General features: G+C 36.1%; 1 protein-coding gene across 11 annotated transcripts in view; it reads left to right on the top strand.

Annotated features, from left to right (window-relative positions):
* TBC1D5 (TBC1 domain family member 5) overlaps positions 1-16,878 on the top strand; it is a 315,243-nt gene that overhangs the window by 165,367 nt on the left and 132,998 nt on the right. For all 11 annotated transcript variants that reach the window (XM_064704600.1, XM_064704597.1, XM_064704595.1 and 8 more), the window contains 5 exons: positions 6,319-6,427; positions 8,154-8,243; positions 8,344-8,415; positions 10,735-10,802; positions 15,690-15,792. In XM_064704600.1, coding sequence (XP_064560670.1) covers positions 6,319-6,427; positions 8,154-8,243; positions 8,344-8,415; positions 10,735-10,802; positions 15,690-15,792 — 442 coding nt within the window. The remainder of the gene's footprint in view (positions 1-6,318; positions 6,428-8,153; positions 8,244-8,343; positions 8,416-10,734; positions 10,803-15,689; positions 15,793-16,878) is intronic.

Raw genomic sequence — 16,878 nt, 5'->3', positions numbered from 1 at the left:
CAGCAACACAGCCATGCATATTCACACTTACATGGCTGTTAGCTCTGCCACGTATCCTGAGGCAGGACTTTGAGAAACAGAGGAAAATACATGTATTTTCCAAACAGACTGATAAGCCTTCACATTAAAGCTGTCAAATGGATTTTCAGGGTAGCAAATAGAATCTGTGTGTTTCAGAAATATTTTTTTAGAAACTCTACTTCTTATTACTTGATACTACCTTTCAATTTTTTTCATCTGTTTTTATAGAATTAACTCTCTTTATTTCATTCCTGAAAGTTGCCTCACCTTTTTCTCAACTGTTGATTTTACAACATAATAAATAATACGAACTATGCATGTTTCTTGGATTTATGCAGTGTGTTTGAAGGGAAATGTTGCCTCTATTTAAATATTTAAATATAGATACTTGATATTCCTCTCAATAAAGATCTCATATTGCAAAACATATGACACAATAATTTGAGAATTGGTTTTCTTTCTGATGGCCTGTTCAGTAGCCTGTTGCTTCATTGAGTGCCCCTGAGGAGCCCAGTTTGGGTCTCAACATTTTAAAAAGCAGATTTTGAAGATGAAGACTCGTATAAAAATGTGAAAGGGGCTTTTCTAGAAGCACACATGCCGTTGTTTGAAGATGATTTTGTCAATACTAGCAGCGCTGCTCAAGAATTTTCTTTGTATCTCTCTGAGGCTATCTATTTTATCCTTTAATATTGGTTTAGAGGATGGAATAAGCTTGAGATTTAGATTGAAATCCTAAATATGTATGCAAATGTTTCAGTAGTATAGCAGTATTCTTCCACAGACTGAGAGTATTCTTTGTTATCTAAATATTTGTAAATATCAAATTGGTCTTGTTTCTGCAAGGATTCAAAAAAAAGGTATTTCAAAACTTGGCATGAAATATTTTAAAAAGGCATGAGACAAAATAATGATGCACACTATCTGATGACCCAGTAGGTACTGGTTTCTTTGTTAACTGCAGTTTCACTTGAACATGAATTATCGACAGTAATATTTACCTGGTAGATCTGAGCCCCTGCAGTCACAGAACTGAAACTTTTGCCTTTTCTCAGTGGCATAGATTGTAGTTCCATGTGGTTCTTCACATTTTTGCGTTTTTCTGGGTTTTAGTGTCTTCCACAGAGTTTTGGTGTTGTCTGAACATGATGGTACAAAAATACTTCTAACACTAGTTTTAGACTTTGGCAGGATCTGCATTCATGCATTTCCCCAGCTTTATCCTCTAAATCAGTAAATGCAGAAGCATCAGTTATTGCTGTCTGTGCTAAACTAGTCTCCCTCAATTGTATTTCTTCCTCTTCTGAACAGAGTATGTATTTTGTAAGGAGCCTTAATGGGCTACCATTGCATTCTTCTCCATATCTATGCTAGATGTTGGTTTTACCATTATGCTGGAGATGGAAATTTAGCGGCAGAGGCAGATGTTCTGCTTCTGCCTGTCAGTGGAGGAGTCTTTGTTACCACTCCCCAACGTGCACAAGCTCAATGTTGCCTCAGTAAAGCTCTTGGAACTATTTGAATTTATTTCCTAGGCATATTGTTAGATTATTGATGTTGTGCATTCTGAAAGAGTTTATAGTTGCTCATTCCTCCATAGCTGAGCAATAGTGGAATTCCAGTGACTTTTAGTAAGATGTTAGACCTTAGAGATGCACATACCTTTTCAAGAATGCTATTTATGTGCATGTAGAATTTTACTTAGACTTCCTGGAGTAAAGTCCTGCTTGTTGTGATCTCTACTAACAGTCAACTGAAAGGAACATTTCTGTTCCAAACTTCAGGCTTCTGTATCTGAAAATCTGATGCTTTTAATTGCCTTAACAAGAATCATATCCACAAATCATATCCTCTTGAAAAGAAAGAAAAATAGACTTCTGTATATGATTTGCTCAGAGGTCAACCTCATTTCTTATAAGAAAGAAGTGTGTGTCTTAGAGCAGACCCCAGTATACAATTCTTTGGCAGAGAGATTTAAACTCTTGTGGTTATGACATAAGTGTATGTTTCAAAAGTTGTAAAGGAGCAGATGAGAACTATGAACAATTCCTGCAGAATTAATCCCTTCATTGATTTGCCTGCTTTTTCTTTCATACATATTGAGCACTTTTCCTGCTTTGAAGTAATGCAACTGTCCCTAATTCATTCCAGTAGATATTTTACATTGGACAGCAGAGATAACACATATGAAATTAAGTCTCTTAAAGAACTATTATTCCAATAATTTCTTTCTCATTCAGGTCTGTGTTGGTTTGGCACGGCCTGGTTATTGGTAGCAGGGGGGCCACAAAGGTGGCTTCTGTGAGAAACTGCTGGAAGCTTCCACCATGCCCAGCAGAGCCAAGCCCTGATGGCTCTGAAGATGGACATGCTGCTGGCCAAGGCTGGGCCAGTTAGACATGTTGGTAGGGCCTCTGTGACAACATATTTAAGAAGAAAATCAAAGTGGAGCATGCACTGTTTTTCTTACAGTCAGAGAGGAGAAGGAGGTGAGAACATGTAAGAGAAAACAACATGGAGACAGCAAGGTCAGTGGAGAAAGAAGGGCAGGAGGTGCTCCAGGCTCCAGAGCTGAGATTCCTCTGCAGGCTGTGGTAAAGACCATGGTGAAGCAGCCGTGTCCCTGCAGCCTGTGGGGATCCATGGGGGATGAAGAGATCCACCCACAGCCCGTGGGGGAGTGCCCACACCAGAGCAGGTGGATTCCTGGAAGAGTCTGTGATCCAGCTGGAGACCAGGTGGAGGGAGGGAGCCCGTTTCCAGGCTGGAGCAGCCTGTCCTTGGAGGACTGCAGCCCATGGAAAGAGTGACCCATGTTGCAGCAGTTCTGGGAGGACTCTGATTCCATGGGAGGGACTCGTGTTTGCAGCAGGTGCAGTTTGGCTGCTGCTCGTGAGCATGGACCCACCCCAGAGAAGTTCACAGGCAACTGTCTCCCATGGGAGGGATCCCATGGCCTCATAGGGGAAGGACTCCTCTCCCTGAGCAGCAGGAGAAAACCTTGGATGACAAACTGAACAAGCCCCCATGCCTTGTCTCCCTGTGCTGTTGGTGCAAAGGAGTGAGGGGTTGGGAGGAAAAAAGATGTTTAAAGGGCTTCTTTTACTTCTCATTATCCTCTTCTGACTCTGTTAGTTGTAAATTCACTTTGCAACTTTGAGACTGTTTTGCTCTTGAAGTGTTTTCTCCTGGTCCTTAACTCAATTTTTTTCTCTCCTCTCCCTAGCTGTGGCACGGGAGGTTGAGGGAGCAGCTTTGATGGGTGTCTGGCATTGCACCAGTGTCAAACCACGACAGGGTCTTATATTATATGTATTTATTATTACTAAGAAGACTTTACAATATGCCGAATAGTACATTAGACAGGATACTCAAATAAGAATCTAAAATGAAAATATTTACAAAATAATCAGAAAACATTGACATTTGCTTTTAATTGTACACTCTACAGGTGGTATAACACAGGATCATGCATTTCATTTTCTAGTTTGATTAAAAGTAAATGCATGTGCTTATTCATAGTTTAGGTGGTTCCTGATAGCTCTTGAAATCTTTCACTGCAGTGAAACAAATGGAATATGGTAGACATGAGTTCCAATCTTAATTGCTTATTTCATGTTGACCGGTGGGTTTTCTGCAATCCTGGGTTAACAAGGCTCTTAGATATTATTTTACATAGTAGGGCTATATAATTTCAAATGTTATCTTTTTAGAATTGATTGCTTGTTCATATTAAACAGTGTTACCACTATTAAAAGTCTCTAGAATTGTAAAGCTTGGATTATTAGTCTTCATTCAAAATACTTGAGACATGAATTAGGGAATGCTGTTCAGAAAGGATTTTAACTATCATTCAGCTCTACTAAAACTGAGGCATATCTCAGCTTCCAAGTAATTTCTTTTTCAGTTGCTTATAACTTTTTTTTTGTGATCCTAGCAGCCAAGGGGGAATGCAGAGGAGATACAATCTTGCCAAATTTCTTTTGGCGGTTTTAAAAGTAATTTGGTTCAAAACGTGTTTGGAATCGCATTACTTTTTTTTTTTTTTAAGGCATAATATCTGCACTAATACAATTTCAGAAGTGTTGAAATTACTTTCTTACTGTGTAGCAATCACTTCCAGCAGCTGGTGAGAAAAATAACCTGAAGAGTTTCTTTCCTTTCTGTTCTTTCTTTTCACAGTTGCAGTGGTTGAAACCTTTTGCTAACTCAGCTGACACACTGGCATTTTCAAAGACATTGTGGGAATGTCATCCACTTGCAGAACAATGTGAATAGCTTCAGAGTCTGACCTGTTGTGTGCCCAGGGGAATGTGGCACTCTTGAAACATAGCTACCTTAGGGAGGCGGCTTGGCAGGAGTTATAATAGCCAATGATGCTACAGAATTTACAATGGCAAATGAAGAATATTATACGTGGTAGAAACAGGAGGGTTATTTAGATAGCCATAATATACTGTAGTTACTGAAATACACGTGGCTGTGAAAGAAAGGCCCAGATTTTCCTCAAGCTGTGTCTGCTGTATACCATACGTTGTATTTAAAGGAGGCAGAATCATGGTAAACAATCGTAGGCAGCTCCCTGCAGAAGGTGAGGATGTGTGGGAGACAAGGAGACAAAAATGACCAGATAGTCTTTCTGTCTTGGAGACTGGGGGATGTGAGAGGAATGGAAGAAGCTGCTCTACACCATTGGAATGACTTGCTGCTCTTTTGGTCACCTGGGCATACTGATACTTGGGAGAAGCTGAAGGCAGCCCTAAATTCTGCAGTCTAACACTGCTGTAGGCATCTTTGCTCTTATCTAGAACACCTTTGGTTTTCAAAGTAATTAATAATCAAGACCCAGAAGTAAACAACTTTTTTTTTTTTTTTAAGACTATGGTCCTAGCTGAAAGGTGGTGCATTCACAAACACAGAACTTCAGGTCTCAGCATGAATCATGAGCTTGCTCCTGTCACAGAGGAAGACAACCGTCATTTCCTGGCTTGCTGAGTCCATTCCTCTACAATTCTCGGCAGCTATATCTTACAATTCTGTTTTAAAAAACTCGCTCTCTCAACTCAGCTTAAAAGGCTGAAAGCCATCTAACTTCATCTTGCATATATTTAGGGCAATTTGCAAAACCAGTTTGCTGGTATTTAGTATAACCCACTCTGTGACCCTCCTTAGCAGAGTAAATGTGGTGAGATGTTAGCCTGGAGTCATAATAGTAGTTTCCCTCTTCCTGGTTTCATTTGGTCTCCCAGGGAGAAGTAATAGTCTCCCATGTGACAGGGGGAGGTGGAGATGTTCACCTTAAGGACATGCATTGAAAATAAATCTGAAACACATTTCCTTGCACATAACCCAGCTCCTTACCTTGAAATTGCCCTTTGTATTTTAAAGTGGCTGCAGAAAGTCTGCGAGCAAGTCATGGGCTACTAAGACTATCAGATGGCTTCAGCTGTTCTTGAGATTCATTTCAGTAGAAGTTGCAGGAAACATAGGTTTAATTCTTTTATTCAAACTCAGTAGATGGTTTGGGACAATTAATTTCCAATTGTTTCCCAGTAGAGCAGATTTACTTGTATATTAATGAGGCACAGGTGTTAGGCCCCTGGTGCCTGCATGCCTGGGAGGCATATTTAGGTTGTTTATCTAGTCAGCCATAGGTACTGCAAGGTACTCAAGCTTGCCTTTAACAGTTTATACAGTGAGGCTTTTTAATTTTTTGATGTTTTTTTAAATTTCCTAGCACCTGTTAAAATTTTAAAACTGATCATGTAGAAAGAAGTAGGAGTGATTTCAATAGTAAATAGCACTAAATGTTAAAGAAAGTCATCTTCTATGATGCTTAACTGCCCAGCTTGACATTAAGAAGAAAAGAAGGTTCATTTAAGCAAATACGTCATGTGAAGAGCTAATACAGTCAACAGTGTACTTTTCTGTTGCATATTTTTGGAATAGGTACTTCTTTGTCTACAGCTGAAACATGAATGTGCTTATATTAATATTCATTTTTCTTGTTTATTCACTGAACTGCAGTACCAACATTTTAGAGGAAATGGAATAGCCTCCATAGACATTATGAATTTCAGTAGCTGGCATAATTATAGCGATCTACATATTCATTAAATCCAAAGAAGAAATGTGTCCAAAAAAACAGCCATGCGTTTAGAAGTGGTATACAACTAAATATATACATTTTAAAAAGTTGCTTTCCTCTGCTTATCCAAAATTGTATAGTGTCATATAGTCCTTAAATCAGCTAAGGCTTTTTTTTTGTTTAAATGTTCATTCCTTTTGCTTTTGCAGTAAAGAATGGGAAGAACTATTTGTAAACAACAATTACTTGGCAACTATACGGCTGAAGGGGATTAATGGGCAGCTGAGAAGCAGCAGGTTCCGTAGTGTTTGCTGGAAGGTAAGAAGAGAAAATATTTATTTACAGTTTGTGGTTGCAATATATCAACACATTACCTGATGCGCTGGAAGATTATTGATGCAAAGAATCATGAATTTTCCAAGAGACTTCATCCCAATGTTTTCCTACTCGTTTTTATAATTCATTGGACATTTGCTAACCACATCAAATTGCTTTAAAGCTGAATTGCAGGTAATAGCAAAAGAATCCTAGGAAAGTGTGTCTTTGTGCTGGTGATATGTTTAGAATTGAGTGCCATACAGCCATCTCTCCTCTCAGTATCTGTGCAGGGAAGTCATGCACTGGAAATAGATAGGAAGTTAGTGTAAAAAATTATGGTTTTGTGGAATTTGGGACTGCTTTAAAATCAGTCTGATGCTTCTGCTATGTGGTTTTCCCACTGAAATGAGAAAGTGAAGATCAATCCCTCTTGTAAGGACTGGATGAAGAGGGAAGCAAGGTCTTCCAAAAGCACAACAGCTCCTTGGGAGTTATTTGGTGGTTTTTTTTAAAGTAGCAGGGAAAGGAAGAGAGAAGGAAAGCAAGGTAATACAGGGTAGCTCTCTAAAGTCCAAACAAATTTTTTACAATGACATTCAAGTCTTCTGTTGTGCACTGTCTCAGATAGTAGAGAAAATTTTTCTAGTAGAATTACTGTGTGTTAATGCTGATCATTTAAATTACTTCATTTGGAATTTCTGAACCATCATTTTGGCACAGAGACCTATAAAAATAAATTTAAAATACTCCTTTTATATGAATGAAAGAAAGTTTGAAAATTGAAATATATGTAGCATTGAACTAGTTTAAAGTTAATGAAAATATTTTATTCAGCAAGCCCAGTGAATATATGCCACCTGCATTGTTTTACCAGTTTGCTTCTTTTTAAGTTTCTAAACTAGGAGGCCATAACTCAAAGCTCTAAACTAACACAAACAACAAGTCCTTCCCTGTCTACCAATTAAATCAAGGAGTGGTTTTATTTTAGAAATAAGGCAAGGTTTATTTGCTTGTCCCAATATGCATTAGGGTTCTGTTGTTAAATTCTGAAATTTAGGAATGATTTGTCAGTACTTCTGTTTGTCAGTATTACTGTTTCTTAACACTTTACAATGTGCAAATAAAAACATTGAAAAAGCAAGAAAATACTGGGGTTTTTCCTTGCTTCAAATGCAATTAAATAGTATTTTGCACTGCATGTTTCTTTCTAAGCCTTTTCAAAGAGACATGTAAAAACTGAGATGTAAGCTTTCTCAAGGACTTTCTGCAAAACTGCCTCTCTTAGCTGTCTTGCAGAATTCCAGAGCATGCTGCAATTCTCACATTGGGTATATCCCTCAGTGCTTAGGTCCTGCTCTGCATTTGTATTTTAAGCATGTTGCATTAGGTCATCAGTGCTACATAAATAGCATCAAATTTTGTATATTTTTTTTTCATATCTTTGCATATTATTTCTGCCTTGGAAGTCACCATCAACTTTACTGTAGCTGTAACAGTTTACAAAGCTTGAGTTCATGGCTTCAGTTGACTTTAATGCTTTTGCCCTATAGAACTGCTGTTGTTCCTAGCTATTTATTTATGGACTAGAAAGCACTGAAACAAGAAATATTTATAGCTCTTTTCTTTCTCTTTCTTTCTGGGGTGGTTTATGCTGTCTGATAGGATTTATATGGAAAGCTATGTAAAACTGATGAAACTTAATGAATTTATTTTGTTTTGCTAATAGCTATTTCTGGACGTTCTACCACAAGATAGAAGTCAATGGATTAAAACCACTTCAGACTTAAGAACTTCTTACAGTAAGATCAAAGAAATTGTAAGTTGGTACAAAATAGGTTCTCATACTTTGGCATAGATATTAACATTTATAGCATAACACGAGAGGATCTGATTTTTTTTTTCCTGTTTTTGTCTAGCACATTACAAACCCTCGGAAAGCAGGACAGCAAGATCTGATAATCAACAACCCACTCTCTCAGGATGAAGGGGTAAGTTAACCCAACACTTGCTACTAAAGTTCTCATCTTTGCGATACTGACACAAGTGAGTTCTTGCTGAAGCAGGCAAAATGGCAGATGGTAAAATCTCCCTCCTAAATGTCCAGACTGACTTGTGTTAATCGTTGTTCCACAGGTTCTGCTGGACAGCTGGAAATGCTCATTTCCAGGTTCATATTCTGATTTTTAGGGCTTAATTCAGGGAAGGCTGTGGTAAAAAAAAATGACTGCTGGACTATATTTAACTGATGCGTTTTTTTATCTCTGTATGTTTTCATTTTATACATCAAATAGCTCTAGTTTAAGGAGTGTTCAAACAGTCAATATGAGGTGAATGCTGTTGACAGAACAATGAAATACCTTCCTCTGGAAGATTGTTCAGCCTTGGACAGTTTTTTTACTGCATTTTGTTATACCTGAAAAGCTTTTAAGAATTTTATAGCACATATCTTTAAGCTTTTCTATTAATTATTTTACCATTGTTACCATCAAAATTCTTTTTTTTTCCAATTTTTTAAAATAACTTAATGCAATGAAAATAAGTGGTTTGGCTGCACTTAAGAGATTTACACCTGAAAAGACTGTCTCAGATATCTCTGGTGATATTACTCCTGTTTTGTTCACAAACAGAAGCCCATACTTCATCTCTAGAGTGGTACTGTGCTCCTTATTTAATTTAGAAGGAGAGAGCTCTGCAGCTGTTATGACTGTGCACATCATCAAACTATTCTTGCATCCATCTGGACAGAAAGTTGTGTCAAATGTAAAAGATTTAAAGCATTTCTGCTGTAGTTTGTGATTATACACAGTGGCTCAACCTGCTTTCTGCCTGTGGTGTCTTTCAGGTATAGAAAACAAAGGTTAACATGTCAGAATATGTGGCAGGGGATTAATCTATAAAAGAAAGCCACTGGCCAAATCAGGCATAGGACTGAAGAACAAAGTGCCTTTGAGCCTCTGTTGTGACTGAATGTTACACCCATTTTGTGTCCTGATTTTTCCTTCCTTTTGCAATGCAGCTTCTGTTTGTATCCTCTGTTCTGATGGGCCAGGGTGGGAGCAGGGACAGAGGAGTTCCAAAATGCGGTCTAGCTGCATGAAAAGAGTTGTGAATTAAAAACATACAGTGAGTACTCACTGTATGTAAGACATTATCAAAGATATAAATATTTTTGAAATCTAGATTTTTTCCCAAGTTGTAGCACAAATATAGCAATTAATTAACATGGGGTTTTGTTATTTTATTTCCTCCCTATAGATAGCATTAATTTACTTTCTCTTTTCATTCTGTGGAGCATAAGCCACCATGGGAAAAAATTGCTTACCAGGAGGCCAGAAATTGTGGAAGTATTGTACAGACTCTGTGCTGTATTTCATTGGCTGGTGCTGCTGCTATCTGAAAACTTACCTAACCTGCATGAAGTCTGCTGTAACTTTCACTCAGTCTGTATTTTGGTCAAGCTACCATCCCTTTACAATAAATAATAGTTTCCAATACTTTTTCTGGAGGATACAATTAACAGCACTTTCTGACTTCTTTCCTGTTAGCTTTTACACATATTTTTAAGCAAGGCATGGAAACAAAAGAGAGACCATGAAAATGGTCGTAAGCATAGCTACAGAAGAAGCTAAGCCTACTTCAGATTCTTTTTTTTAGTATTTTTTATTTTGATAGTGAGCTTTAAATACTCTGGCTTTTCCTATCATAATTTTTTTTGGAATGGCCAGTCTTGGTCTTCAGAGTGGATTAGAATGATGATGTTTTCATAATAGGTATTTGATTATCATTCACTCCTTATATGATTTTGTCTCCACTATAACAAATTAACTTGCTCCCAAACAACTTCTTATTATGGATATTGCTGCAACTTCCAATTAAAGTCCATACATCCATAGAAGAGGTATGGTACAGTCCAGTGATACAGACCTTTTTCCTCACATGAACAACTGGATTTTTTCCAGTTGAATTGCTGGTTCTGGTAAGTTTGACTTTACTCTGCCATTCTAAATATTCTTCCTGGAACCCAAACAAGTAACTCATAAACCTGCAGCCATCCATTGAGCAAATGCCATGAGCCTAGGACAAGTATCCAGGAATTTGAATGCTTTTATTTCTAATCCAAACTGACTTTCTCAGATATGTTGTGCTGATCACCAACATTCTTTATCTCCCATAAAATACTGATATACCGGGAATGTTGAGGATTAATTTGTCAATATTTGTACAGTGCTTTGCAGTACTTTATAGTTTAAAAGCCGTAAATATTAGTAGAAGTCTTGGTTTCATACAATTATTTTTTCTTATTTCAGAGTCTTTGGAATAAATTTTTCCAGGATAAAGAGCTTCGAGCAATGATTGAACAAGATGTGACGAGAACGTATGTAGATATTTAAGAGAAATTTCTGTATATAAATTTATATTCTGCATTTTTATGTGGTATATATTATATTGTGTTTTCTTGACTTTGGTTAATGTAAATGTCAGGTTTGTTGAACATGAATGTGTGGAAACATACATTAAATGTATAAAAATACAACTTACATGGAGTAAAAAATGAGACAATTTAGCTGAACATTAAATCCCGGAGATTTGTTGGTATCATTGAAGGAAAGCTCTTCTAAATTAAGATATTAGGAAGTGTACTACTTGTGAAATTTAATGTAGTTTTCTGCATGAAGCAAAGAGAACATAAGAGAAGCTGAAAGGTCTTTTAACTAAATTATGATCATAATGAAAGATCAAACAGATTACTTTCCTAATTCTCAACACTTAATACAATCAATAATAAAAAAACAGTTTGTAATTAGTAAGGGAAATGTCACTCATGTACAGAAGTTGAGAGGTTCTATTTTTATTTATCATTATTCTAGCTTTATTTGTCATATATGCCTTTTAAAATTTGTCCTGATATTACTATGATTATGTTTTCATCTTCTTGGCCCTTAGGTCATTCCTGTTTAGAAACTTGTTTGAGTTAGAACACTCAATTCCTGAAAATATTTCTTTTCAGAGTGCAAGCATTGAGTAATGTGTAAATATAATTAAATTCAATTACTGGTTTGCTACCATGTGATATTTTACTGTATTGCAAATATTTTTCTTTATAACTTGAAAAAAGTGATGATAGTCGTAGATTCTGCAAATCCCAAGCTTACACATTTTCATTTACAGGAACCAAGTCATGCAGAAGAAATCATTGCAGTCTGGTTTTCGAATATTTTACATGTCCGTCCCTAGACCCATTCTTAAATGTATTTTGCCATGAGATGTATAATTAAAATCTGAGTATACTTTCATGTGCATTCTCACAACAGATGGTATTTTTTGTTTGTTAAAGGAAACAGTTCAGGATGTTCTAAGATTAAAATATATATGTATCTAAACTATAATTGGAGAATGAAAAGTTTTATGGAGGTTATGGTGGATGTAAGATTATTATTTAAATATCTATGTATATACACACAAATTTCAGGCTCTCACTGTGGCAAATGGCAAAGTAATATTCACTAATATCAGTAATAGTGTCTAAAGAAATTTTCATTAATGCACTTATAGAAAATGACATCAACCTGAAACAACAGTAGTATATATTGTGCCATCAATAACAAAATAAGTCAAGCAATGAAAAAGCAAAATTTATCAGTGGCATGAATGCATTTGATAAGCTACATGCATTTTATATGTACATTTTTTTGTCTAATCATAAAACATAGTATGCATTTTTACATATTCTTATGTATCTATTTATAAGCTATAATTATTTTAAGAAGCAGTAAGTTCTTCATTCTGTGGCTTTAGAATGTAAAACCCCTCTGTTTTTATTTACATTCTTTAAATAAATCCCTGGAGCTAGAATTTTAAAAATTTAAAATTCATCATTAGTTTACAATGCTTTTTATTAAAGGTTAAAATAATTATTGCATTCAATTTCCTTAATCACTACTTTCTAGCTGCTGTTTCTTATTTAATGAATGTTTTTATATTCTTTGTCATCTAGTTCAGTCCTCCATCATCCCACTGCATCAAGTGTATAATGCTGTAGAGAGTGATACTAACTGCACACAGAGTAGCAAACCAGAGTTCCAGCTATCAAAGCAGTAAAAAAATTACTCTATAATGCTTTTGTTAGAATTCCCTGAAGTGTGGTAACAATAAACAAGAAAAGCAGCTAGAATTAGGTTCCTAAAATTGGTATTGTTTTAAACTCTTTTAAACTTCAGGATTTTGCTGTCTGAAGGCAGCTGTAATAAAGTTTGTTTGTGTGTTTGTTCCTATGCATTTTGAGAATCCTTATCTCACCTAATTATTGGGTCTGTGACGCCCAAATACTCTCAGCTGGGTTAATCATGCTGTAGAGCCTGTGTACCTGTAGAGCTCTAGGACACAAATCATCTCTTCCTAAAGTGTAAATACAGTTTTTGTCTGATGAAACACACTGGAGAGGTACAGTTTTCTTCAGTAATTATAAAAGGCTCCTAGCTCACCAGTATCTAACAAAACTTCAGTTTCCTAAAGTCAGGTGATAGAAATCCAGTCCATAATGTCTACATAAAAATAACAACTTCCAATACTTGCAACTTGGAAAGGATATTCTTAAGTTAGTCCCAACTCATTAGTGATCAATGTTTTTAATTTTTTTTTTAAATATTCTGCAGGAATAGAAATCAGCAGATTGGCAGATGCAAAAGCATTTAACACAAATTAAAATACCAGGTTACTTGTTGGCATCACAGTGTACATCTAGGGTTGGAAATGGCAAGATTTCATTACCCTCTTTCTCTCTCCAGTATTTTAAGAAACTAAAATGCCTAGGGGGCATTCCCTGTAGACAGATCAAGTCAATATCTCCTCTTTTGTGGTAATACTTTTATATATCAGTCTACTTAGTGTCTGCTTCAGGAGTAACAGATACAATTTAGGATGATGGAAGGTGTGTGAAGATGAGTAGTGGTGGTTGCTGGGATTCCAAACTCTCCATCCCCCAAATAAGAGTAAATTATTTTCAAATTTGCCAACATCAAAACAGTGGTGGAAAAGCCGCTGGAGAGCTACATCTTCCCTAAGTATGTGGAAGAGATGGTAAGGAACAGTAATCCATAGATTAAGATCCCCATTTCTGTCTGCCACCAAATCTGTTTTGTGCATCCATTTATTTGTTTACCAGCCTGGTTCTTCAAATTTCTGTGTCAAATTCTGGCTGCTTGTGGTGCAGGCACCCCTAAATCAGCTAAAGAAGTATTTTAAAAAGCTATATCTGACTCAGGGCTGGTCTTCACTTTTAGAATGCAGGGATCTGAATGCACCATTGTTTCATTGTAGAGTTGTGGTAAAACAGTTTAGGAAAATTCCCATGTCCTTAATGCAGGCTTTCTCAGAGATGTAATTAAATGTAATAGTCTCATGTTCATGAAAAGTATTCTTACCTTGCTGATTTGAGGATACTGTATTTCTTAAAACAGAGCTTTAATCATAAAATGACATTTTCCATAAAAATCCTCCCTGAACTGATAGTTCCCTCATGATCTCTTCTATTTACATTTACTATAATTAATACTTCAGCCAGCTTATTCCTGAGTTCGTTATTATCCTTTCTGTTACAATCTCTGATATTACTAGATCCTCACAGATATCTCTGTGTATTTTTGAGTTTTCTTTGTTAGTCTTCTGTTCCTAAACTTCATAGGGCAGGCCTGAATAACAGTCCTTCACAAATAATCTCTTCAAACCCCTAAATTATGTCGATTGCCATCTGCTGTAATGCACTTTTGGTCTCAGCTGTGTCCTTCCTTTACAGTAATGTGATTAGTACAAGTGCATACAAGTTTCCAAATGTTGGTCTTACCATTACCTCCAGCAGGTGCCAAGAAAACGTTTCACCTCTCATCCCAGTGCCTCTCTCAGGACTTCAGCATCACTGTGTTTAAGCCACAGTGTCTTCTCTGCCTTGGCTCTCGATTCAGCTCCTTCGTCCAAGGACTTCAAAGCACTTTCTTAGCCTTAATTAGTTCTGATTCTGTGCTTGCCTGTCATCACCTCTGTGAGATGACCACAGTGATTAGCAATGTTAATAGTCTTATCTGAAGTAATTTGTTCCAATTTCCTATATTGTTTCTCTGTGACAGGCTTTACAATAGCCTTAAATACATCTGGTCTAAAGTGTAACATTGTAGCTCAAACCTGGGAAACTTGTTTGAAGAAATCTTATTTCAAACCATCTGATTTAATTCTAAAACTGACTATAATACAACCTTATTTCAGCACTCTAGCTTGAGGCCTACTTTTGTTGTCTTTTTTCAGTATTCTTCTGTTTTTCTTTGTCTGACTTTACCATTTAATTTCTTTTTAGTATTCTACCTTTTCAGATTTTTTTTTTTCTGTGTATTTTATATTGTTCTGTATGGCTGTGGAGCAATGTGGTTTGGGGTATTTGCTTTATGAAACATTTTTTGCCATCTAGTTACTTCTTCAGTAGCAATGAAAACACCTTGCTTGTGCACTTATTCTAATTTTAACTAGGTCCTGCATAACTATTCTATTTTCTACCTCCAACAGTCAAGGAGCAGGATGCACAGGTCAGAGTTGCTTCAGAGTAGTTACAGACTGCTAATATTTATATTTTCCAGTATGAATGTAACAGGATTTTTCCAAAAGCCTTTTTTCCTTATTCTCACACATGTTCCACTTCATTCTGGTTCACTTAGGATATTTGCCCAGACAGATTATTTCATAACTGTAAAGTTTATTTGTAATAGCTGTTAAAAACAGTGAGATGTCTAATTGTGTTGTATTGCAACAGATACCCGTAAGATATTCTCAATTTTAGGATACTGGTTTTCATGTCTATTATGAGATATTTAAATAATCTTGTCATTAAATGATAATATTTTTTTCAAATATTAAAGATATACAGAACCCTTGTGTATGCGTGTCATCTGACATACTCTAATCCATTCTTCCATTTCTTCCATTGTATTTCATTCTTGCAGATGTCTAGCTTTAATGAGATTAAAAGGGATTAGTTATTGAAATATAACTGTGATACCGTCTACCTGTGTAGCAGACTGGTGTATATTAAAGAACAGTGTTCATCATTTCGGTTGCAAAACAAATGTAGCAAATTGTTAGAAGTATGTAACTCTAGCTGCACAGAGCAATGGGAAAGCAGACAAGGGAGATGCTCTTACCTAAAACCTCTTTTAGAAGACCAGCAACTGGCATTCTGTGCACTCTGTTGTTTACCCTTGCTGTATTGCTTCATTTTCAGCTTTCCTGAAATGCAGTATTTCCAGCAAGAGAATGTAAGGAAAATTCTTACAGATGTTCTGTTCTGCTATGCCAGAGAAAATGAGCAGTTGCTTTATAAACAGGTAATGAAAATACTGTACAGGTGGCATTCATTGACTCAACATTTTCTATATGGTTTGACAATAATGTAGCTCTGTTGTATCTGAAGTTGTATCATAATGCTGAAGTAATCAAAGAGCTGCTTGTCATCTGGTTGGTAAGTAAGCTCATTGAATAACATATGCTTTCTGCTCATAACACAGTACCTTAAGTTGTTTTCTTTAAGGTTGCTAAGTTTTCTAACTTTGAATTTCTTTGTAAACATCTTTTTCTTTGTCATTGGTTAAGAAAGAAAAAAAACAAAGAAAGGCTTTCTCTGCTTAGGTACAGAAAGTACACATCAGGATTTAAAATGGCACTGAATAAACAAAAAGCATAGGATTTCTGAAATTTAGACCAAGTTTACTAATTTAAGTTTTATATAATATTTTAAGTTTTTCCCCAAAGTGCTAAAGCCATGCAGTATTTTAGAGAAAAGATCTTTAACTAACCTTGTAGCACTCAAGTACAATGCAGCTGACAAAATCTTCTTGAGTGAAGAAGTAACTTTTACAGAGTTATTGAAGGAGAGTCTGCTCAAACCATTTTTGATAAAATGGTTAAGAAAACCTAAGTTGCACTAAGTCTGCATCTACGGAGTTAGTAAGTTAATTAATTCAGCATTTGTTATGAAGATTTTGAAGTAACTATAAACATGATATTGTATTCATATAGCAAGACCAATATGCAGAGTATCAATCAAAGCATATTTGTATTTGTTTCTTCACACAGTTATCTGTAGGCTGAGTAGAGGCTGACAAACCAAGGGATACTCTGTGTGCTTGGACAAAGGATAAACTGTAGAGGAGCCAACTTTAGGTAGATAGGAAGTTTGTCATGGCAAAAATACAGAGATTCAGTAAATGAAGATTTTTATAGATTGTTATAAATCTATAAGATTTATAGATTGTTATAAAACAATCTGTGCTTTCAGGCATGGTCAGTGACCACCCTGTCCTCAAGCCAGGGAATAGGGTTGTTTCATGGAAACAAAGGGCATATGAGTTGAAAGGACACTTACTTCTGAAGAATTTCTTAGAGATTATTTTAAAAAATGGACTATATAGCTA

This window comes from Zonotrichia leucophrys, chromosome 2, assembly GCF_028769735.1.
Source record: "Zonotrichia leucophrys gambelii isolate GWCS_2022_RI chromosome 2, RI_Zleu_2.0, whole genome shotgun sequence".
NCBI classification, from domain to species: domain Eukaryota; kingdom Metazoa; phylum Chordata; class Aves; order Passeriformes; family Passerellidae; genus Zonotrichia; species Zonotrichia leucophrys.
This window is presented reverse-complemented; position numbering and strand designations above follow the sequence as displayed.